Raw genomic sequence first — 23,712 nt, 5'->3', positions numbered from 1 at the left:
CGCATCGTCAGCTTCATTGCTCAGGACCTCCGAGGTCTGAAGAGAGGGACCCAGAGGTCCTTTCAGCAAATGAACACCTGCACTGTGAACTCCAGAGCCACGGGATGCCACATGTGCTGTGCTACAGAGCCAGTGCCTGTTTTGTTTGAGCCAAAGCTAACAGATTTGAAAGGAAGTGAATGGTTATGATTAGTGTTTTCGTGTGGCCCCAGTTTGGGGGGAAAGGAGGAAAAATGCCTGTGCCAGCATTGTCCAAACAACCCATGGGGAAGGACCCTTGGTTTGTTTTTTCCACTCTTGTGGGTGGTTTCTTTTTAAAATACAGTAAAAAATAATTGTAACCGGTTTAGTAGCATTGTACCTGTAATGCCAGGGGCAGCCGAGACAAGAGGCTCGCTGGCACCTAGGGGTTGAAGGCTGTAGTGAACTGTGATGGTGCCTGTGAATAGCCACTGTGCTCAAGCCTGGGCAACAGGGGAAACCCCCATCTCTAAACATAAACAAAAAGACTATGAGAAAAATGATACATTCCTTGGGTGTGATAGTATGAAATTGTTACAACAGTTTCTAAGTGCTTGCTTTTGATTTTTCCCTGTCCTTGTCTCAGACCGTTGCACCTTCCCTCCCCCCAGCAGCAGTGCAGGGACAACCCCCATCCCCCGCCCTAAACCCCTCAAGTGGCATTAGTCACACCAGCTGCTGAGCTCCGTCTCTCACCTCCTGGATGTGTTGAAGAAGCACCTCTCGTGATCCCCTCTGTCTCTGCTGCAGGTGAACGTCATCCACACGGCCAACCCCCTGGAGCACGTAAACCACATGGCTGCCCAGCCGCAATTCGTGCACCCTGAGCATCGTTCCTTCGTCGACCTGTCTGGTCACAACCTGGCCAGTCCCCACCCGTTCGCAGGTAGGGTGGCGAGAGGAAGCGCTCGAGCAGAGGCACCCAGGCCATCCGAGCAGGGTCGGGGTGGGCAGAGCAGGACGCTCCCCGAGTCTGGACAACCCGAGTCCTCTGAGGCCCTGGAGCTGTGGGTCCCTGGGCCAGATGTGAGTCCTATGCTGAGCTTTTTCTAGTGCTTCTGTCATTGGGGTTCAGGTGAATCACGCTGATGAGCCCATTTGTCCCACCCAGCACAGCCGAGCAGATCAGAGGCATGATGGCCCCCGAGGTTAGGTGACCTCCCTAAAACTGCCCTCTGGTCTCAACTTCACTGCAGTTGTCCCCAGCACGGCGACCGTTGTGATTGTGGTGTGTGTCAGCTTCCTGGTTTTCATGATCATCCTGGGAGTGTTCCGGATCCGTGCCGCACACCAGCGTACCATGCGGGACCAGGACACTGGGAAGGAGAGTGAAATGGACTGGGACGACTCTGCCTTGACAATCACCGTCAACCCCATGGAGGTAGGAGCGCAGCCCCGGGCCTCCCGAAAGACTGGCACAGCCACAGCACCCTCCTGTTCTTATGAGTTGTGTCACAGAGCCTGAACAGCTCTGCGAGGTCAGGGGTCTTCGCTTCTCAGATGAGTAAGCTGAGGCTCAGGAGGCCCTTGTTCAAGGCCAGGCTGCCTCGTAAGCACAGAGGTGAGCTCCTGCCGGGGTTCGATGCTCACTCCATTGTCCCTGCCTTACCACCCCCGAGTTATTTCTGGGGCGGGGTGACCGGAGGAGCTCTGCCTTCCTTTCACCTTGGACTAGGCAGCTTCTGGTACAGTCCCGGCCCCTGTGTGACTGGGGAGGGAGACACCGGGGGCAGGGTCCCTTCCTTTGTGGCTGCCAGGCTGTGAACATCAGGTGACAGTTGCAGGCGGGGGCCAGGTGGCTTGACTCGTGGGCCTCCTCTCCTCTGGCAGACGTACGAGGACCAGCACAGCAGTGAGGAGGAGGAGGAGGAAGAGGAGGAGGAGGAGAGTGAGGAAGGTGAGGAGGAGGATGACATCACCAGTGCAGAGTCGGAGAGCAGCGAGGAGGAGGAGGAGCAGGGTGACCAGCAGAGTGGGAGCCGGCAGCAGCAGCTCGAGTGGGACGACTCCACCCTCACCTACTGACCGTCCACCAGCCTCGCGTGCGCTTCAGAAGACTCTGCCGCCACCTGTCCTCCCAGTCCCAAGGGTCCACGATGTACAAAGTCATTTTGGCCAGTAGGTCTGCTGACCCCCCTCGCTGCCCGTTCGCTGTGCTCCATGTGTAGGATGTAGGCTCCCGCCTGCCCCCTCCGCTCCATCACGCTGTCAGTCACTCGAGGTGCTGTCACCTCCCCTGGCCATGTCCGGCTCCCACCGGGGCCCCACACATGCATCGGGAGTCTCCTTCTGGTGGCGAGAGGACGCTGGCCCCTCACACTCCAGAAAAGCCACGATGACTAGACTTGGTGACAAAGGGTATAAAAATTGCTCACTCCCATCTGGTAATCATTTTTTTCTTTTTTTAAAAAAAAGTTTTTATTTTTTCCAAACTAGTGCATGTATAAATAATGGCAGAATGGGGGTTAACATGTAGATGATTAATTGACTTTTTAATATTTTGTAAATAAATCGGGATTCTTCGTGTCCCTTGTGCTAGTGTACTCCAGGACTGGAATGTAAAGTTCAGGGCGCTGAGCGCTGGAGAGGCCCTGGGGCTCTTCCCGACTCCTACCCCAGACTCAAGGCCCCTCCCACCCCACTCAGATCTGGGTGTGGTGGGCAGGTGGGCCACAGGCTCTGCTGCTCAGGGGGCGGGTCGGGCACCCCTCCTGGGAAGCTGGAAGTAGCCAGGGCTTGTCTGCAGTCCTACCTGCCCCTATTTTGGCATTGGGGGTGGGGCTGCGGGGGTCCCTGGCTCTTTACGCACTCCTCCCGTGACAGCAGCTCCCTGTGCAGTGGCCTGGACTCCTCGTGTGCAGCCTTGTGGTTTCTACCTTATAAACGTGTCTCCCCTCTGGTGGATGTGTATATAGGTTATACTAATGGACAGGTGTCATGCAATTTTCTGAACACTTTGGAGAAAGCAACAGGCTTCGAGTGGTCTGTACCCAAAGGAGACCCTCTGGCCTGAAGGCAAAGTGATGGAATTTCCCAAAACAGCCTGTGCTCTCCTCTCTCCTCTCTCCTCCCCAGACCCCCTGTGGGACTCCCCCTGCTGTCTGGGGGAAACCCTACCCCCTGTTGGTGGGGGTTGGTGGAAGGAGAGAGGGTGGTCAGGATCCACAACCCACGGGCGCACTTTGCTTTTCATTTACATGTGAAATTTTAGATTTCTACAACTGGGGGAACTCATTTTAAATACTCTGTGACTCTGCTGGTTTCAAGGACACTGACGGTTGTGCTGTTGTGTGGGGCCGTCCTCCTCGTCCTGTCCCTCCAGCTGCTCTGTTTAGACCATGGGTGGAGCTAACACAAAGGGGGACGTTGTCACCCTGTCCCCGCCGCGGTATCCCTTTTCAGATGTGTATATTGATGATAGGTCTGAAAGTGTATACACTACAATAAAGTTCTGGTTCTAACTCCAGTTGGAGGAGGTTGGTTTTCTGTTGTGTCTTAGTTTTTGTCCTGCGTTCTTTCTTTTTTTGAGCCGAGAACATAAGAGCATAAAAAAGCTTTTTATTTCTTCTCATGTGTCTCACTGCAAGGTTCCACAGAGTGCTGGTCTCAGCCCACATCAGTGACACTGAACTCACCTTGCCCATACAAAAACATGAAATGATTTAAAATAACAGAAAGTGCCTTCTCACCAGGCACACGGCCTGTGCATTTCAGACCAGGAATCGCTGCGGCCATGCACAGCGTGCGCCCTCACTGGAGAGCACACAGGCTCATTTAAATAAATAACCTGAACATGGGCACACCGCCCTTCCTATGTCAGAGTGGCGAGGGGCGGTGGGTCTTAGCACTTTAGTAGGGACTAGGAATGTGGTCACTGGTGCCTGTGGCCAAGGCAGGGGCTCTGTGGGTGGCACTGACTGGTGCTGGCACTTGGGCCACTAACAGGGCAGCAACTTCTGGCTCTGCTGAGCCTTACAAGGCTTTTGAGAGCAGAAGTGTCAACCAGAGGGTTCTGAGCCAGCTAGCTGCTAACACTTAGGACGGCCGCAGCTATCTGAAAGCCCAGCATCCTAGCCCTATCTCCTGAGCCGGCTAGCTGCTAACATTTAGGACATCCACGGCCATCTGAAAGCCCAGCATCCTGGCCCCATCTCCTGAGCTGGCTTCCAAAGGGAGATGCCCCGGCATCTGCATTTTTAAAGCACCTCAGACCCAGGCCTTTGGGAGGCCTGAGGTAATTAAGCCAGCACCATTTCAAACTATTCACAGCCACAGAGGGTGATTCTACCAACCCCTTCCCCATCATGCTCCTGGTACCTGATTACCTTCACAGCAGGTTCCCAACTGCAAGAGGTCTTGTCCTGTACCTTCAGTAAAACCTGCTTCCCAAGGATAAACAGCTGCACAAAGTGGGGCTCCACCCCGACCCAATCGCACCTGGCCTCGGGAATCTTTTTAACATAAGCCGTGGAGGTTCAGTGAGGCATTTGGCTGTTATAATTTTCTTACCTGAAAACAAAACCACTTTACAGCAGAAGTGAGGGACTTCCCATCCCCAAGAGTCACTTTGAAAGTGAAGAGCCAACGTCCCTGAATCTAGAGGGCGCTCAGGCTTCCCTGGGAGCTGCCGGAACCCAGTCACGGAAGACACACATGGAGGGTCGGCACCGAGGTGGCAGGGGGTGAACTGAGATGGAGGTGTCCTGTCTGGACAGTAGGCACCAGGTGACTGCCAGGGCCATGGCCAGGCAGACTGTCAGGGAGTCTGGGAAGAAGGTCCCCCCAGAAGAACGGTCTCTGCTGGGCCCAGATCCACAGCTGGAAGACTCAGGGTGACACACCCGGTGTCCTCCTGTCAGAGCCCAGTGCTCTGGAGGACATTGGACAACGCCCCTCTCCTGCACAAACGATGCATTTCCATTTATGGCTATTTAGTTCCTTAAACATGTCAAGTCATAAATAAATAACCAGTGTAAACAAAAGGCAGTTGTGTAGGTTCTTTCCCACGAGGTACAGTTCAGGCTTCGGCCCCTTTCAGGACGGACCCACGGTGCCTGGTTCTCCAGGACGGAGGCTGGCCGCACCCCGGCCCAGGGCTGCGAGGGTCGCTACTGCCTGTTGTCTTTGGACACGTTATGCGCCAGCCAGTTCACTTTGGTTTTCCAGCTCTCCCGGAGGGCTTCGTTGAACTTCACTCGGAAGTGCTTTAGCGCCTCCTCCTCCGTTTTCCCCAGCGCCAGAGAGTCCTGAGACCAGATCACCACAGCAGGGTTAACACCCTGGGCCCGGCCGGTGCCCTGTCACGCAGCCCTGTCTGGGAACTTTAAATTCTCTCCTAACAGAGCCGCACGAAGGGCGTTAGGAGAATGCCACCCTGCATCTCCCTTGAGAAAACCTCTTTATTCTGATTACAAACTCGGACTCCTGACCCTCCCTCAAATTAAGATGTCAAAGACGTTTTGGCCCCAAAGCCCTCTCAGGGTGCCAGGGGGCCTCACCTACCCACTGGAGACAGTGACTCAGGAGAAAGGAACAGCTTGATTCTGCAGGGAAGTGTGTGTCACCTCACCACCCTCACTCCCTTGCCCCTCACAAACTTAAAAACACCAGAAGGAAAAACATATTTTAAAAGGTAGAGAGGGAGGCCAGGCATGGTGGCGCATGCCTGTAGTCGCAGCCACTGGGGGGGTGGGGGTGGGGCAAACTAGGAGAATTGCCGGAGCCCAGGAGTTAGTGGCTGCAGTGAGCTCTGATGGCACCTGTGAACAGCCACTGCTCTATAGCTGGGGTGACAGAGCTATCTCTAAGAATATATAATTTAATTAAATAAAAACAGAAGCAGAGGCAACCCTGCTTCATCCAGCCCTCTCAGTGAACATAGGGAAACAGCTATGGCCTGTCAGGACAAGTGGGTCGACCCAGGGAGATCCTAACATCTGTAACCAAGCAGGCTACACCCAGCCAGCTGGACAGCTCCAGCCACTCCCCCAGCGCCAGACCCCACTGCTGGCACAAGGAAGGAACATAGAGCTTGGAGGGTCCTGTGGGGTCCTCAGGGCCTTCCTAGGTTGCACTGGTCAGGGGCAGGACCTGGGTGTCTATAGTGACACCAGGTCTCCTGCCTGGCATGTACCTTGAGATACTGGATGTCTTTAGAGCAGCTGAGCTCGGGCAGGCCTGCTGCCCGCATCAGGGCGAAGAGGTGGAGAAAGAGGAGTCCGTGGCGCCGCAGGATGGTGTAGGCTTTCTCGCAGTAGCCCCGGAACCTGCAGGGTGCAGGCCGAGGAGGTGAGGCTCTGAGACCCGCAGCCACGCACAGCCCGAGGCCAGGTGGCCAGTCTGCACCTTCCTCCAGGGCCTGCCCTTATCCTGGAACCAAATGCACAAAGCCCCTGGTTCTTCTAAATGCCCTGTGTCTGCAGCCTTCTTCCCATATTGCCCCAGGAGGGCACAGGGTTGGGGCCTCATGTTCAAACTCCATCAGCAAGCCAGAGGTGAGGGGCCAGGAGTGGGGCTGAGGGCTGAGTCCCTATCCTTTACCCTGCCTAGGAACACTGCCCCTTGCCCTGGGGCCCAGGTACCCTCACCTTTCAAATTTCTCACTGTTATTAGTCTTGCCCTGCTGAATCACATGGACAAAGTCATAGGTGAGGATGAATGGGACTCGCTCACGGTTGATTCCAAACTTGGTCTTGAAATTCCCCAGAAAGTGGCCAAAATCAATGTGGAACAGCTGAGAGGGAAGGATGAAGGGGAAGAGTGTCAGGGCAGAAGCAGCAGGGCTGAGGGCACTGTGCCCCAGGCTGTGTGCCAGACAGAAGGGCCAGAGGACAGGCCTGCGTGACATCACCCACACTGCCCCTACCTGCCCACTCTCGCGGATCATGATGTTGTCACTGTGCCGGTCACCAATGCCCAGCACGTACGTGGCCACACAGTACCCAGCACATGACAGGGTGAACTCCTCGATGGCTCGATCCAGGGCTTCCCTGGGTAGGGAATATTGAAAACCATGGCCCGGGGTCAGGCATGGTGGCTCACACTTGTCATCCTAACACTCTGGGAGGCCGAGGCAGGTGGATTGCTTGAGCTCAGGAGTTCAAAACCAGCCTGAGCAAGAGCAGGACCCCACACATTTCTACTAAAAATAGAAAAAGTAGCCAGGCATTGTGGCAGGCACCTGTAGTCCCCATTATTCAGGAGGCTGAGGCAAGGGGATCACTTGAGCCCAGGAGTTTGTGCTGTGAGCTATGATGTCACCACACACTCTACCCAGGGGTGACAGAGAGAGACTGTGTGCCAAAAAAAAAGAAAAAGAAAGAAAAGAAAAGGAAAAAAAAAAAAAGAAAAAAGAAAAGGAAAGGAAGGTGGTGCCTGTGGCTCAAAGGAGTAGGGCGCCGGCCCCATATGCTGGAGGTGATGGGTTCTGAAGGAAAGGAGAAGAGAAAAGAACACAAAACCATTTTGCAGCTCCTTCTACCACACACTGGAATATTACTCCCTCTCTCCTCAAATCTGGCCTTGTGACTTGCCAACAGAACCTGGAGAAAGCAATGCCAGGCATCATTATAGAAGCTATTCCAGAGCCAAGGCCTTACCCTTAAACCCACCCACACCCCAGACACTGCTGTGGAGGGAAGCTGAGGTTGGCGCACTAAAGGAGGAGGCCACACTGAGAGAGGCCGGGCTGCCGGCCAGTGCCAAGGCCCCAGGTGTAGGCTTATTCCCTCCAGACCCAGTGACGGTACCAGATGTACCTGCAGTTGCAGGAGTGGTTCCAGGGAAGACCAGCAGAAGAACCACTCTGCTGAGCCAAGCTCATTGCTGGTTTGTGACTTGACCATAAATAGCTGTTCTATGGCCTTACACTTTGGGTCACATCACCCAGCAACAGACAATGGATACTCAGGAACAGAACCTCAAGCCACCCCAACCCAGACACAGGCTGGTCCTCAGCTGAGCCAAGTATCCACAGAGCCTGTTCCCTCACCTTTGACACCTATGAGGCAGGCCCTCCCACACCACATCTCTCTGGGAAAGGAAGGGCATCTATCCCTGCCCCTAGACCTACCCTGGGTTCTTGGACTTGAGCCAGTTGAGCAGAGCATCCTTGTTGAAGGCAGCTGTGGCTGCCATGTTGCTCTTGTTCAGCTGGATGTTGGCGATGGTGTCTGAGCGAAGCACAACCTCAATGAGGCCTGTGCGGTCCCCAGTGGGGAGGCAGCCGTAGGGGGTCATTCTAGGCAAGCAGCAGGAGGGACGGGCAAATGCCATGGTCAAGGGCTGTCCCTGGGGTTCCCTGACTCTCAGAAGCTACAGGCAACCCCCTAATCCACAGGAGATGCTGCAGCTCAAGTGGCTGAAAAGTGGGGCAGAGGTGCTGGGCTCTGAGGGATGCAGCCTTGGAGACACCTGTGCCCACGATGCAGACAGCACGGTGGCTGAGCTCATATTTGCTCAGAGGAGAATAAACCAGGGGGCTCAGAGGAAGATGCCACTGCATCCCAGAATGGGGTGGGAAGCCAGAGACGCCTGGGCAAAAGAAGCTCTGCTTGCAGAGAGATAGCTGCTAGGCACCAGAGGCAGCCTTCTCCACCCCAGGCTGCTGTCCTATTGCTGGCCTCACCCCTGGTTTTAAACTGCTCCCTGCTCTTCCTACAACAGCCCTTTTCCTGGCCAAGATGCTAATGTTGGCTTTGGCAGCGGCCCTGCGGAGGCTTGGTGCAGACACCAGAGGTGACAGGAGAGCCCCCTCACCTCAGGTCCAGCCCCTCCTGCTTCCATAGAACGTCCATGAGCTGGATCATCTGCAGAGTCAGCATGTCCTGGCGGAGGTCTGTGCGGGCAGCAGCAACAGAAGAGCATGAGTTTTTGATGGGTTCTCTGTTTCCAGTCCTGCCCAGGACCCTAAGTTGTGGGACTCTCAACTCCCCAACTGCCTTCTGGGAGCACCCCCTAAACCCCAAGGGCAGTGAGGATGGCTGTGGAGAGGCCAAAGCCTTGGCCGCTGCCACGGGCCCAGCTGGCTCACCATCCCCGTTCTTGAAGATGATGCCCACGCAGCCGTCACCGCCCGCCTGCTCGTTGCTGTACATGATCCACAGGGGCTTCATCTTGGAGTCCATGAAGGTGCACTGATCCACACTGCCGGGCAGAGAGTGGGTCAGCGGGCTCCTCTGCAGGCCTCCAGAGGGCAGAGCCCCTCACTGGGTTCAGGTCCAGGCTCACCAGACTTTGGCCAGCAGGGTGCTGGGGTCGAGCGGGGACTGCAGGTGAGAGAGCGCCTCCAGGTAGGGCTCCTGGCGCATGCACATATGCATAAGCTCCTTGGCCTGGGGCTTGGGGGTCTTCTGGGAGCTCACCTTGACGAAGTCGTTCAGGGCCTTCAGTTTGCTCAATGCTTCCCCCTGGCAGGAAGACGGGAGGGCGGCAGTGGGCAGGCCCTGCACCCCTGCTACCCCAGGAGGTGTGAAGGGAGCCCAGGGCCTGACCCTGCTCATCGGGCAGAGCCTTACCTGCTTCATCAGCACCTTCATGTGGTGGGTGCTGCCCCTGCAGTAGGCCTCCAGGATGAGGCCAAAGCGCAGAGCCACCGATGGCACGTGCATCTCAGAGCTGGAGGGGACAGGAGGGGCTGAGCCTTGCCAGGCAGGGCCACATGACCCTCCCGCTTGGAAGGATCTGGGGGGGACCTGGACACTGGGGCCTGCTAGTAACATGAGGTCAGCAGGCCAGAGGCCCCTCCTCCCCATAGCCTCCCAGGGAGCCGCAGGGGCTGGGGTTTCCAGGGGACTGGCCAGGGCGAGTCCAGCTACCGGAGGTGCCAGAAGAGGAAGTGGCCGATTCTGCGGTTGGCCAGGGCCCGGTCCAGCAAGAACCTGGTCAGCTCGCAGTCCAGGTAGGACTCGTACTTGAGCACCTGCACCAGTTGCAGCAGGTACTGGAACAGCTCGTCGTCCCTGCAGGGCAGGAGGGCTGCTGGGGCCTGGAGCTTCCCAACTTGGACAGGGATGGCAGCTGGTGTGGGTAGCAGTGTCGGGAAAGGCAGGGCCAGGGTTGGGGGAGGCTAAGCTTTGCCCTGAGCAGGCCGGCGATGGAGGTTCAGTCCCCACCCGGGACCCGCCTGCAAGCGGTCAGGGCAGAGCCCGACTCACGTGAGTTTCCGCAGGGACTTGATGGCAAAGGAGCCCACATGGCAGTCCGGGAAACTGAAGTCCAGCAGCTCCAGGGCACTCAGGACAGGCAGCTCGGGCCAGGAGCACAACAGGTAGAGCATCTGGGGAGGCCCAGTGGTGAGGGGACTGAGCGGCGGGGCTGCTGATCTGCCCCCCAGCTCTGCCCCAGGCGTCCTCCTCCACCTGGGCCACATCCTCATGCTTGTTCCACTTGGTGACCAGCAGCAACCGGGCCAGCGCCTCCGGGAAGCGCTCCTGGACTTCGTGCCGCAGCTTCCACACCAGGTCCTTCTCGTGTTCGTACAGCTCCGCAGAGCCCCTTCGCTCCAGGACCTCTCGCAGCTGCAGCTGCTGAAGGGCGCAGGCAGGTGAGGGGCACTGATGGGTGAGGGCCCCGGTGCCGGGCTGGTCCCCCCACCCCCACCCCCAAGGCCCCAGCTCACCTCTTCCTCCGTGATGCGCCCGCACTCACTGTGCCGTCCCAGCTCCAGGATCTACAACAAGTAGTAATGCTTAGAGCCCCCGGGGCCAGAGCCAGCCCTGCTGGGGATCTGGGTACCCTGCCCCTACCTCGGCACCACTGCCAGGTCATTCTTGGTGATGGGGACTGTCCTGTGCACTCTAGGGCATTTAGCAGCATAGCATCCCCCACCTCTACCCTCAGGGTGCCAAGAGCACCCCTCCCCCTAGCTGTGATGACCAAAATGTCATGTCATATTGCGCAATGTCCCCTAGTGGGCAAGACAGCCCTCAGGAAGGCCCCAGATGTGCATGTCCACGCAGCCACTGGCTGTGGGCAGGTCCTGGTGTGGGTGGAAGTCTACCCTCTGCTGAGCTCCAGAAACAGAGCCAGAGGGCTCCTTCTTGGCCCCTCAGCCTCCAGCAGGGTAGGCCCAGACCTCAGGGGAGTCTCACTGACCTTCTCCAGGGCAGGGTAGTACACAGGGTGGGGGGCCACCTCGGGCAGGAAGATGACCAAGGCGGCAGCACTCTCCGTGTTGGGGTTGCCACGCACAGTCCCCACAGGGTTCAGCAGTTCCCCTTTCTCATCTGAACACAGAGACAGATGGCATTGTATAGGAAAGGCCACCATCTTGGGACCTCCATGTCCCCAAAGCCACTTCCCCCAGGGCCAACCTGGGGCGGAGGGCCACATGTAGAGGCAGTGTTCCCCAGTCTTGAGCTGGTCCTTGTAGTCAAACAGCATGAGGTTGGCCCAGGCTATGGGGCAGTCCTGGGAGAGGATCATGGGCAGGTCAGGGCCAGCCACTCCACTTGTGCTCATCTGCAGAGTGGGGCCAGCCCCCGAGACAAGCCCCCTCCTCCTCCTCCTCTGACTCCCAGGAGGCGGCGAGGGAGAAGAGCAGAGCTCACCTGAGGTCTCCCACTCAGATCCCCCAAAGGCCGTACGGGGTGAAGGGGAAGATCACTGTTTCCTTTTTCCTCTTGGGGTCCCAGCAACAAAGCCAGCAAGGTCAGCCACCTCACGGCTCCCTTCTGCCCCCACCCTCATCCTCAGCCCCCACCTTCATCCCCAGCCCCCATTCTCATCCCTAGCCTGGCTTCTAGAGAAACTCCAAACAAGCTTCACCAGCCCCAGAGTGCCGGCCCAGCTCAGCAATGGGTGAGTCAGCTTGGCAGGGGGCGGTCATATCCTGGTCCTGTGACTCAGTGCCAGCCCCCCTCCTGCCCGGGCCAGCCACTGACTCAGCCCCCTCTGCTTTCCTGAGGACAGCTGTGCTCATCCTCCACCCCAGGGAGCTGCCCCCAGGCTCCTGTGAGGCTGTAGACCTGGCCCTTATTCTAAGTCAGCCTGCTCAGGAGCCCAAACCAGTCATGTGGGCAGGGCTGGTGGCCAGCCTGGGACAGGACAGGAGGCAGAGGATCCCCCAGGTGCCCCATCCCCAGGTTGCGTGATTGCCAGGGGTGGGATCGGGGGACCACCTAGCAAGGGGCCCCCTGGCTCTCTGAGGCTGCACGCCTCACGGCCGGCCCCACACCTACCGCCTTCTTGGACTTCTTCTTGGTGGAGCGAGCCTTCTTGGCCTTCTCAATCACAGCGTAGAGAGCAAAGCAGAGCCGGGCCATGCGTGGCAGGTCACAGATGCTGATGTCAAACTCCAGCCGTTGCTTCCACACAGGCTCAGAGCACACGTTCACCTCCGAGCTGGACACCGTCTTGCATAGCATCTCATGGCCGTGGAAGAGGCCGGCCTGTACTACTAGCTGCAGGAGTTGTCATGCAGGGTGAGTGTGGCAGAGCCTCCCTGCACGCCCCCACCCCACATACTCCAGAGGTCCAAATCTCCTCCTTACAGGGCCTCCTTTCCCCACGGATTTGAATCCCACTTCCCACGTGGGAAGAGGGTGGCCCAGCAGGAGGAGGCCTGAGTAGGACAAGCAGCCGTGGGTCCAGAGGAGCCATGGGCTATCTCAGCACCCCGACTCCGGGGGACCTGAGGACACATCCACGCCCCTTTCCCCCTCAGTTTCCCCATCAGCAGGAGTTCCAGGGGCCCTTTTTGCTTTGATGTTCTACGGCTCCCTGTACCTCTGGGAGTCCCATGAGCCCCATGCGCGTGGGGAAGGATTTTCACTGCCACCTGAACACCCTGCCCCCTCCAGTTTCCACCTGACAGGCTCCTCCCTGAAGCCCCTCTGACTCAATCCTCCAGATGTCCTGCCAGGGGTACCCAGACCTGCCCTGCTTATAAAAGTATCCTGGCAGGAGACCCAACCTCTAGACTCAGCTATTGGGCCCTACAGTGGGACAAATAAAACCCACACCTGTGGGCTGTTGAGATGGAGCCTGAGAGTGTCATAAAGAGACAACAGCCTGGCTGTCCCCTTGCTGTCCTTACAGCGCAGAGGAGGCCATGGTCCCCGTGGCTGAGACGGGTGTAGCCCCCACAGGCTGCAGGCCCCGAGCCAGCTTCTGTCTGTGCATGGCCCCTCCTCTGTCTCTGCCTGGGTTGAGCCTGGCCACACAAGCTCACCAAAGCCAAATACCCAGAAGGCCCCTGAGTTTCTAGGAATCAGCCTCACTGGGCGGCTTGCTCCCCTCCCCCTTCCTGTTTTGAAGCCGTCACAAGCACCCCAGGCGGGGTGCTGGGTAATGTGGTCAGGAGGCTTTCCTGTGATCCCCTTTCCTCTGCCACCCCTCTAGGCCACAGCCACTTTGCACCAAAATGCTGCTTCCCACCAGCCCCTACCTTCATACGCTCGTCGGCGTTCACTTTGCTGCCCTGGATCAGCTCAATGCAGAGTGGCTGCTCCAGGGACCACAGGGACACTGAGAAGGGCTAGGATGGAGGGAGAAGGAAGGGCTGTTACAGCAACTGAGGACAAGGCCCCTGGCCACGTTGTGCACCTGTCCACACACCATCCTTTACCAGAAACCTGCTGTGCAGGTGCCCAGGGGCCCTGTACTCCTGAGTCTACAGAGCAGAAGGGTGGCGGAGAGCCTGGCCCAGGGGTTGCCCCCCACTGGCAGTTCAGACAAGCCCCAGCCTGGGACATCAGTCCTGTTGGCCTCCTGAGCTCAAGCCTCAATTCCCCATCCCTTGTGACCCATGGCCCCTGGACCCACCTGGTGGGCACTGCCCAGTGGGCTCTGGGTGGGACAACAGATGGAGGGGCAGGGGACAGGAGGAGACCTCTTACCTTCTTCATGGGTATGGGGGGTGGTTTGGTGCGTGGCTTCTGGCTCTGGGGCGCAGGGTTGCTCTGCTCATCCCGCATGGCGAGAATGGAAGATGAGTGGACCATGGTCAGGTGGGGGGTCAGTCCGCTGTGCAGGCAGCTGCAGATGTACTGGGGGGTGCCGGGTGAGCTGTCGATGGGAGGCTCCCACATGACCACTGCCCACCCCAGGCCCAGGGGATGGGGAGGGTGCAGGTCTTCCCTGCCCTTACCCACCTCCCGAAGATGGAGCCCCTCCTTGGCCAGACCCACAAGGCTGGGACCCGTGACACAGGGGTCCTGTGCAGGCCTCACCTGGAACTGGCAGAGCGGGTAGCTGCCATACAGGTACTCGCGCCTGCCATTGACCCGCAGTGCGTAGTCCTCGGGCTGCTCCACCAGGGGCTGCCGGAACACTGTGGCCTTCTTCCGGAGGGCACAGGCCATCAGCGCCAAGGGCACGTCCTTGGTGGACACCTGGAAGGTGAAGCTCTCCTGGGGGAGGAGGGAGGGTCAGCCTTCTGCCCTTGAGGCCCCCCAGGGGTTCTAAGGCCTAGAGGCAGGGTTACCTATCTGTCTGTATTAGGTAGCCCTATCCCCCTAGAACTAAGGCACCCTGAAGGGCTGGGTCCAGGGTGGTCATTGATGAGGGCACAGAGCCGACACTTAGGAAAGATCTGTTCAAGAAATGAACAGACCAATAACCAACAATCAATGCCACATGGTCATTCTGCCACGTCACACTCACCTGGTGGGATGTTTGCCAAGACACCCCCCATCCCATGCAAGGACACCTGCAAATACTGTCTGATGCCACTGGGAAGTGGGTGGGTTTAGGGGGCTCACAGATGACTAGGGAGCTCCATGAGGGGCATCTCCCATGGACACGGCAGTCAGGACACCTCAGGCCGTGGCTCACCTCACTGCCCTCGAACTTGACGTTGACCAGCAAGGCCCGGTTAGGGAGCCGCAGGGCACCAGCCCCCCAGCCCCGTGCTGAGGGCTCCAGCTGGAGGGGGCAGCTGTACTGCAGCCAGGCCTCCCAGCCCAGCTGCTGCCGCCGGGTGGCCGCCTCCTCGCAGAACTGGCGCATCTTGGCGCGAAAATCGTTCACCTCTGGGTCATGCAGAGAGTCAAACTCATGCAGGCCTGTGGGCAGGGAGGGGCTGGTCAGCATGGAGGATGGGGGTTGGGGGGCCATGGAGGCAATGGAGTGTTGGCCCCAGACTGTTGTCCACTGGCAGGGGTACCTTTGCCAATCAGGAGGCTGATTTGTGAGTTGATGAGCTTCTTCACACGGTCACCCTCGCGGGCCACCAGGCGCAGGACAGGCAGGAAGGGCTGAACATCACACAGCCGCCGCTGCTCGTCCTCCAGCTCCTGCTGCTCTGCAGTCTGGTTGACACAGGTGAACACGTAGGCCTCGGGGCCGCTGAGCATGTGGAAGAGTGGCTCATACTGGGCACGGTGCCATAGCAGCTGAGGGGACAATCACCGGTCAGCCTCTCTGGGCTGAAGCTGCAGGTGGGTGGAGGGCTGGCCTCTAGCTAGGGGTCTCACCCATAGGACCCTCCCAGAGGACAAAGGCAGACCCAAGACATGTGTCCTCTGCAGACCAAGTGGGTGGACAGGCTTCTCTGTCACTGCCCTTCTGGAGAGTGCAACAGGACAAGTGTCACGTCATGCAGACTGACCTCCAGAGCTCAGAGACCAACCTAGTTTATCCTAAGGGATTGCTGGATACAATCTTTGAGCATCCCCTAGCTAATCGTCCTGATGTTCCTCATCCTGATTTTTTTTTTTTTTTTGAGACAGAGGCTCACTATGTCACCCTCAGTAGAGTGCTCACAGCAACCTCAAACTCTTGGGCTTAAGCGATTCTCTTGCCTCAGCCTCCCAGCAGCTAGGACTACAGGTGCCCGCCACAATGCCTGGCTACTTTTTTGCTATTGTTGTCATTGTTGTTTAGCAGACCCTGGCCAGGTTCAAACCCAATAGCCCCATGCATGTGGCTAGCACCCTAACCCCTGAGATACAGGAGCTCAGCCTTTTTTTTTGTTTTTTTTCTTGTGAAACAGAGTTTCACTCTGTGCCCTGGGTAGAGTGCTGTGGCATCATCATAGCTCACAACAACCTCAAACTCTTGGGCTCGAGCAATTGTCTTGCCTCAGCCTCCCCAGTAACTGGGACTACAGGCACCTGTCACAATGCCAGGCTAGTTTTTCTGTTTTTAGTAGAGACTGGGTCTCGCTGTTTTCTCAGGCTAGCCTCAAACTCCTGAGCAAAAGCGATCCACCTACCTTGGCCTTCCAGAGTGCCAAGGATTACAGATGTGAGCCGCTGCACCTAGCCTCCTCATCCTGATTTTTAAATGTTGGAAACTAATTCAGAAACATTTAACCCACTGAGTGAGCCAAAAAAACCTCTTTGTGGAGCATGGTCATCTAAGGCCATCAGGGTGTGCTCAGGTGAGGGGTCTCCGGAAAGGTGTTCATCACCGTGTCACAGAGAGAACAGGAAAGGAGGAAAGACCCCCATGCTGCTACCATAGGCAGTGGCTAATTATGGTCTGTCAAGCAATGGGATGACACAGAGCTACGACATAGTCTAAGGAAGTGCCCAAAGGTGACCAAAAATGTATCATTAAGTGGGGGAATCCTCAAGTTGTATGACAGCAGATGAAAGTCAAGCCCATTTCCATAGAAAAACACCATAAGAAACATTTCAATTAATATAGACCAGGATTTGGCAAGCCATGGGCCAAATCTGGACGCTTCCGACTGATGCAAAGCCATGCCCGTCTTTTACATATCAGGGGTTATTTACATATCATCTGCATTTGCCTTAAGGTGGCTGCCCTGTCCAGCAGAGTTGGATCATTGCTACAGATAGCATGCAGCCAGCTTGGGAAGGCAAATAGACTATCTGGTTTCTGCTATAAATAAAAATATGAAGAAATTGAAAGCAAATTCAAGTGTGAGGTGAAACTTTACGGACAGATATGTTTCATGCGTCTCTGCAGTGTTTGAATTTTAATAATGTGCAAGCACAGCTCTGTGTGTTGAAAAATAAGACTGATTCCAGGGCGGCGCCTGTGGCTTAAAGGGGTAGCGCGCTGGTCCCATATGCCGGAGGTGGCGGGTTCAAACTCAGCCCCGGCCAAAAACTGCAAAAAAATAAAATAAAATGAAAAATAAGACTGACTTAAAATGATACCTATATAAAGTTAATGACATGACCAAGATGTTATAACATTAACTCAGAAAAAGATATGAGTGTTCATAATAAGAATTATCACAAAAAACACTACGTATAGAAATAGCCAAAACAGGAAACAGTGTTAGCTAAAGTGTTAAATATGTCTTAGGATATTAAATACGGCCGGATCGCAGGTAATTTTTTCCCCTTCTACTTTTTCTTCTTTCCCCCAACTTTCATGTGTCCATATTACTTTTGTGGTGGAAAGGAAAATGTCATTTTTTTTGAGACAGAGTCTAACTGAGTCGCCCTAGGGTAGAGTGCCGGGGCATCACAGCTCACAGCAACCTCAAACTCTTGGGCTCAAGCAATCCCCTTGCCTCAGCCTCCCAAGTAGCTGGGACTACAGGCGCCTGCCACAACACCCAGCGAAAACTTAATTTTTAAAGAAATCTCCTAGGAAGAAAAGAAAAATTAAATTAAAAAATTAGGGATGGTTCATTCCTTCTCTCTCTCTCTTTTTGTCTGCTACCAATCATAGTTTCTACAATTCCGAGATAAGTTCTCACCCTCTGGCAGCCCAAGGTATAATCCATTAAATCTCATTTTTTTTGAGACATTCTCACTATGTCACCCTGGGTAGAGTGCCGTGGTATCACAGCTCATAGCAACCTCAAACTCTTGGGCTTAGGGATCCTCTTGCCTTAGCCTCCCGAGTAGCTGGGACTACAGGTGCCCGCCACAACGCCCGGCTATTATTTTGTTACAGTTGTCATTGTTGTTTAGTTGGCCTGGGCCAGGCTCGAACCTGCCAGCCTTGGTGCATGTGGCCAGTGCTGTAACCACTGTGCTACGGGTGCTGAGCTTAAGTCTCACATTTTGTAGTGGCACAAGCACTCTAAAAAGTCATAAGACAATATCTACCAAATCCCATCCAGATATTTAATCCTTTGACTCAGTAATCCCTCCCAGGAACTATTCAACAAAACTGAAAACTTTCCAAAGATGATGCTCCCTATGGCGACAACTCTAAAGACAAAGACCTGTAAAATTCTTTTTTTTTTTTTAACTTCTTCTTTTTTTTTTAATTAATTAATTATTTAATTTATTTATTTGCAGTTTCTGGCTAGGGCTGGATTTGAACCCGCCACCTCCGGCATATGGGGCCAGCGCCCTACTCCTTGAGCCACAGGCACCGCCCAGACCTATAAAATTCTTAAGTGCCCATAGATGAAATATGGTTTCAAAAATGATGGTACAATCACGGGTAGAACCACAGTCCACCCCTGGAAGCACCCCCTGGAAGCTTTCACTGTGATCTAGGCCAGCAGTTAATAACCAAGTAACTTAGTAAAGGAAAACATATACTGTTGCAGGGAGAAGCTGAAATTGGAATGATACACAGACTTTAACAACAGGGTTTATACAATTCCATGTAAGGATTCCAAATCTGAGAAACAATGTGTCTGTCTGTCTCTGAACTCCAAGGTCTGAGGACCAGGTGGAGGTCATACCTGCTTGATGGTGCTGAGATTGGCATTGCAGGACACCGGGAAGTTCAAGTAGATCCCTGTGGGCAGCAGGAAGTCAACCACCACGCTCTGGTTCTCCTCCTTGGTCCAGAACTCCATGGGGCAGTCGACCCCAGGGGGCATCTTGCTTTGTTACTTCTCACCGGTCAGCAGTTGTCCTGAAAAGGAAGCAAAAGTGAAATAAAGCCACCTCAGCTCTGCTGGGTGAGTCCTGGGGAGAACAGTCTGCTGGGATTTTATTTATTTAGTTAGTTTTGAGACAGAGTCTCGCTCTGTTGCTCTGAGAAGAGTGCTGTGATGTCACAGCTCACAGCAACCTCAAACTCCTAGGCTCAAGTGATCCCCTTGCCTCAGCCTCCTAAGTACTTGGGACTACAGGCACCTGCCATGATGCCCTGCTAGTTTTTCTATTTTTAGTAGCCATGGGGTCTCACTGTTGCTCAGGCTGGTCTTGAAATCCTGAGCTCAGGCGATCCACTTGCCTTGACCTCCCAGAGTGCTAGGATTACAGGCATGAGCCACCAGCGCCCACCCTGACTGCTGAGATTTTAAACAGCAGGAAAGTCAGGACTGAGACCGGCTGATGGACACACAGAGCTCACCTCCCTCATGGCCTCGTACTGCCCAAGGCAGTCTGTGGCTCCTACCAGTCTGGGCCACCACCTCTCATTCCAGGTGGATCCCTCATAGACACCAACAGAGCCCATGCTACGTCACATTTCCTCTGGAACATACACATCCGCGAGACTCAGTCATGGCCACCACTGGGCACGGATAGGAGATTGGCAGGGTCACTAGTCAGACACCCCAGGACTAGAAATAAGACTGCAGTTCTTGAAACATTCTAACTAGAAATCAAAAGACTAAGAGTGGCTCTAGCCACCTAACAATTCATGGAAATATTTCAATCATACCAAACCCCATGCACCAGTCATAATCCTCACCCCCAACCTCATCTCCCCCAACTAGTGACACAATGCTACAGACACACTTAAAGGTTCTTGTGTACCCTAGCCCTTCCAAGCCCCCCACCCAGCTCTTCCCACTTCAGGCTACTACCACCTGGAATCTGGTTGTTTATGATTTCTGTGCATGTTTGTATGCTTATATGATACTGACGTGTATCCATAAACAATTCCTAATATTTTTGCACAGTTTTAAACTCCATGGGGAAAAGCAAGTTCTCTGCACCTTGCTTTGGCCACTCACTATGATGTTCTTCAGGCAGACACATGTGGCTCCAGCAGTCCATTCAGCTGCATTCAAAGAAGCCACAATTTATTTACCCTCTCTCTTGTTGATGAAATGAAGGTTTGTTTCTACTTTTCTGGGTGTTGCAGCCAATGCTACAATGTATACACCTGTACACATCAACTTGTTTCCCTGTGAGAGTGTGGATGAATGTTGTCCTGAGAGAATAAGTGAAATATACATATAATGTTAAAGTTACCAGTATCACATTAAAAAGAGTGAAAAGACACAGATAAAATGAAGTTGCATCGTGTTTTATTTAACTCAGTATATCCCAAAGATGGTCATTTCAACATGTAATCTTGGCCCATTTTCCTGTGGGGTTATCTTTTTCTTATTGGTTTGTACAATTCCTTTCTTCTCCTTTTTCTTTTCCTTATTTTCTCCCTTCCTCCTTTCTTTCCTTCTTTCTTTCTTTTCAAGAGATAGGGTCTTTCTATGTCACCCAGGCTAGAGTATAGTGGTGCAATCAAAGCTCACTGCAGCCTCTAACTCCCGGACTCAAGCAATCCTCGTGGCTAAGCCTCCCAAGTAGCTGCGACTACAGGTACGCACCACCACACCCAGCTGATTTTTTTTAGAGATGGGGTCTCACTCTTGCCCAGGCTGTTCTTGAACTCCTGGCCTCAAGTGATCCTCCTGCCTCAGTCTCCCAAAGTGCTGGGATTACAGGCATGAGCAACTAAGTCCAGCCTAGGATTTCTTTATATATTGTAGATTCCATTCCTTTGTTGATTAAATGACTTGGAAATGTCTTCTAACCTGAGCCATCCTTTTGCTTTGTTTATGGCATCTTTGGTAAATATAAGTTTTTAATGTTGATGCAGTCAAATTTATCAATCTTGCTTTTGTATGTTTTATAATATTTTATTCTTAAAAAAAAAAAAAACCTTCCTACCTACTCAAAGGTCACATTTTCCTAGATTTAAATGACTTTTTTTTTTTTTTTTTTGAGACAGAGCCTCAAGCTTTTGTCCTGGGTAGAGTGCTGTGGCATCACAGCTCACAGAAACCTCCAACTCCTGGGCTCAAGCGATTCTCCTGCCTCTGCCTCCCAAGTAGCTGGGACTACAGGCACCTGCCACAATGCCTAGCCATTTTTTGGTTGCAGCCGTCATTGTTGTTTGGCGGGTCTAGGCTGGATTTGAATCCATCAGCTCAGGTGTATGTGGCTGGCGCCTTAGCCACTTGAGCCACAGGCACGGAGCTGATTTAAATGACTTTTTACAATACTTGGGCCAGGTGCAGTGGCTCACACCTATAATCCTAGCACTCTGAGAGGCCGAGGTGGGAGGACATCTTGAGCTCAGTTGTTTAAGACCAGCCTGAGCAAGAGTGAAATCCCATCTCTACAAAAAAATAGAGAAAGACTATCCAGGCGTTTGGCAGACACCTATATTCCCAACTATTTGGGAGGCTGAGTCAGGAGGATCATTTGAGCCCAGGAGTTTGAGGTTGCTGTGAGCTAGACTGAGGCCATGGCTCTCTAGCCTGGAAGACAGAGTGAGACTCTATCTCAAAAAAAAAAAAAAAAAATTGAAATATTTGGTTTAAGAGAGATGCTCGTTGGATGACTATGCCAGCTGGGCCAGGCCTGGCCCTCCGCTGGCTGCAGAGGCTGCTCTGAGCAGTAGGAGCTGAGCACTGCCCTGCACCACCCCACTGCCACTGTTGGAATCCACTTCCTCTGATTGTAAAACCACATCCTACTTCAGGTTCCTTTTGCTGAAAATGACCAGCCCAATGATTACATTTTTTATTTAAAATTTGGGGGACAGTCAGGAATCCTAGAGAACCCACTGATGATGGGAAATCTGCTTTGGCCAAGCTTGGGACATCAGGGGCAGCTGTGACTGCTTAGTCTGCTAAGGCCTAAATGAGCACGTGAGGCCGACACTCCCAGGGACTCTCCCTGAAGGCCTGAGTTCTGAGAAAGATACGCCCCTCTCTCTCCTGGCCCCAGAACTCTGGACATGAAGTCTTCAGCCACATTTACCTATCTGGGATGCAGGGAAATCCTTTCCCATGAAAGCTCATTCTTCACAGAGGAAGATCATGGATGGTGTGCACAGGGGATCATCAAATGCCAGGGACGGTCACCAGAGACAGCTCAGGAGCAAGTAGCCGCTCCCTTCCTCTCTCTAGGACCTAGAGCACAGCAGCCAAGTCCCACCCTCTCCCCCAGCGGGAGCCCAGACACGTATCGCTCTCCTGTACATAGGGGACAGAGACACCAGCTAATCCAGGACTTTGCAACTGCCCCAAGAATGCAAATCGGTACAAACACTTTGGAAAACTGTTTGACAGCATCTCCTAGGGCAGAACTCACCTACATCATAAGATCCAGAAACCCCACTTCTAGGTATGCACCTCACAGGAATGCGAGCACATGAGCACTGAAGGCACGTCCTCAAACGTACATAGCATCACTGTTCAGGACAGCCGTACTGGAAACTGCCACTGCTGGGAAACGCAGTAGAATGGAAACCAATTGTGGCATCTTATCCCAATGGAATGTTACACAGCAGTGAGAAGGAATGATCGACAAACACATATGACATAACTGAATCTCACACGTGTACAGCTGAGCAAAGGAAGCTGACCACAAAAAAATAGGAACCCATGATCCCAACCATATAGAGAAATGCACACGGGCAGAACTGATCATCTATGTAAGGAGAAGACATGGGGTTATGGGGGCGGGGGGCAGCCACTGGAGGGGAATAGGGGGCTTCTGCTTTTTCATCTGGGAGCTGGGGACTCTTCACAAACTCAACACACCCTCGGTCCATGTGGTTCGGATGGGCTGACTTCATGTCACTCCTGAATACTGGGAGAGCATGAGACGCAGGTGCTCAGCCAATCAGAAGCCTGGATTTCCCCCAGCGTCATAGGGATTGGGTGAGAGGTGGGAACAGGACTCAGGCCCAGCCAATCATCTCCCTGGCCACAGTGATTTCTGAATAGCTCTGTGGTATCAAGTCAGTCCAGTAGATTCTGACATTTAGACTTCTTTGGAGATTTCTTCCTTGGGTAGCAGAGAAGACAGACTATCTTCTCCAGCTGCTGGTAACCACTCACTGTCACAAGAAGCAGAAGGGGAGAAAAGACCAACATAGAGGCAAGCAGAGCTCAGAGCAGAGGGTATAGCCTAGGTCCTGAGGATGGCCTCTGACTCCCTGGATCAAGCCATGCCTTAAGCCAGCCCTATCCCTGTGCTTTTTAGCTCTATTAGCCAGTAAGTCTCTGCTGCCTTTTCCCCCCGACACTTACAGCAGTTTGAGTTGAGTTTTCCGTCACTTATAGCTGGAAGTATGTATTTCCATTTATGCAGCTGCAAGGTCCATTTTTAGAAGCTTCTAGTGTTTAGAAAGTTCTTTCCTTGGAAACTGGCCTGCCTCTAGGAGCCAGCCTCTGTCCTTTGTGTTACTATTAAGAGTCACACAGAGGGCCGGGTGCAGTGGCTCATGCCTATAATCCTAGCACTCCGGGAGGTCAAGGAGGTGGATAGCTTGAGCTCATGAGTTTGAGACCAACCTGAGCAAAAAAGTGAGACCCCCGTCTCTACTAAAAATAGAAAAACTGAGGCAAAAGGATCGCTTGAGCCCAAGAGTTGGAGGTTGCTGTGAGCTATGATGCCATGGCACTCTATGCAGGGTGACAGCTTGAGACTCTGTCTCAAAAAAAAAAGAGTCACACAGAGGAATCTACCTGACTATTCGTGTGTTGTATGGTGGCACCTGACAAGTCCTAAAGGTGTCTACTCTTCAGGTCAAGCATTCCCAGTTCCTGTCACCATTCTCTCTACAGCACAGTTCTTCAATGCTTTTGGTCAAAGTTTGGCACCACAAGCT

The 23,712-nt window shown here is 54.0% G+C and overlaps 2 protein-coding genes across 12 annotated transcripts in view; one reads left to right on the top strand and one right to left on the bottom strand.

Moving 5' to 3' along the window:
- Positions 1-3,507, top strand: part of CLSTN1 (calsyntenin 1) — a 74,909-nt gene extending 71,402 nt beyond the window's left edge. For all 4 annotated transcript variants that reach the window (XM_053577277.1, XM_053577275.1, XM_053577276.1 and 1 more), the window contains 3 exons: positions 772-907; positions 1,218-1,402; positions 1,852-3,507. In XM_053577277.1, the coding sequence (XP_053433252.1) occupies positions 772-907; positions 1,218-1,402; positions 1,852-2,046 (516 nt within the window). In that variant the 3' untranslated portion in view covers positions 2,047-3,507. The remainder of the gene's footprint in view (positions 1-771; positions 908-1,217; positions 1,403-1,851) is intronic.
- The window catches only part of PIK3CD (phosphatidylinositol-4,5-bisphosphate 3-kinase catalytic subunit delta), a 73,146-nt gene continuing 51,863 nt past the window's right edge, over positions 2,430-23,712 (bottom strand). For 5 of the 8 annotated variants that reach the window (XM_053577266.1, XM_053577267.1, XM_053577265.1 and 2 more), the window contains 20 exons: positions 18,590-18,765; positions 15,128-15,356; positions 14,797-15,026; positions 14,193-14,372; positions 13,860-14,009; positions 13,409-13,498; positions 12,201-12,422; positions 11,334-11,430; positions 11,116-11,246; positions 10,640-10,690; positions 10,176-10,547; positions 9,537-9,980; positions 9,250-9,428; positions 9,053-9,165; positions 8,779-8,857; positions 8,093-8,260; positions 6,887-7,010; positions 6,609-6,754; positions 6,155-6,287; positions 2,430-5,267 (listed from right to left, as the gene is read on the bottom strand). In XM_053577266.1, coding sequence (XP_053433241.1) covers positions 5,130-5,267; positions 6,155-6,287; positions 6,609-6,754; positions 6,887-7,010; positions 8,093-8,260; positions 8,779-8,857; positions 9,053-9,165; positions 9,250-9,428; positions 9,537-9,980; positions 10,176-10,547; positions 10,640-10,690; positions 11,116-11,246; positions 11,334-11,430; positions 12,201-12,422; positions 13,409-13,498; positions 13,860-14,009; positions 14,193-14,372; positions 14,797-15,026; positions 15,128-15,356; positions 18,590-18,730 — 3,417 coding nt within the window. In that variant the 5' untranslated portion in view covers positions 18,731-18,765 and the 3' untranslated portion in view covers positions 2,430-5,129. The remainder of the gene's footprint in view (positions 5,268-6,154; positions 6,288-6,608; positions 6,755-6,886; positions 7,011-8,092; positions 8,261-8,778; positions 8,858-9,052; positions 9,166-9,249; positions 9,429-9,536; positions 9,981-10,175; positions 10,548-10,639; positions 10,691-11,115; positions 11,247-11,333; positions 11,431-12,200; positions 12,423-13,408; positions 13,499-13,859; positions 14,010-14,192; positions 14,373-14,796; positions 15,027-15,127; positions 15,357-18,589; positions 18,766-23,712) is intronic. The other 3 variants (XM_053577272.1, XM_053577271.1, XM_053577270.1) reach the window with 3 other exon arrangements.

The sequence above is a fragment of the Nycticebus coucang genome, chromosome 22, assembly GCF_027406575.1.
Source record: "Nycticebus coucang isolate mNycCou1 chromosome 22, mNycCou1.pri, whole genome shotgun sequence".
Classification (NCBI taxonomy): Eukaryota; Metazoa; Chordata; class Mammalia; order Primates; family Lorisidae; genus Nycticebus; species Nycticebus coucang.
This window is presented reverse-complemented; position numbering and strand designations above follow the sequence as displayed.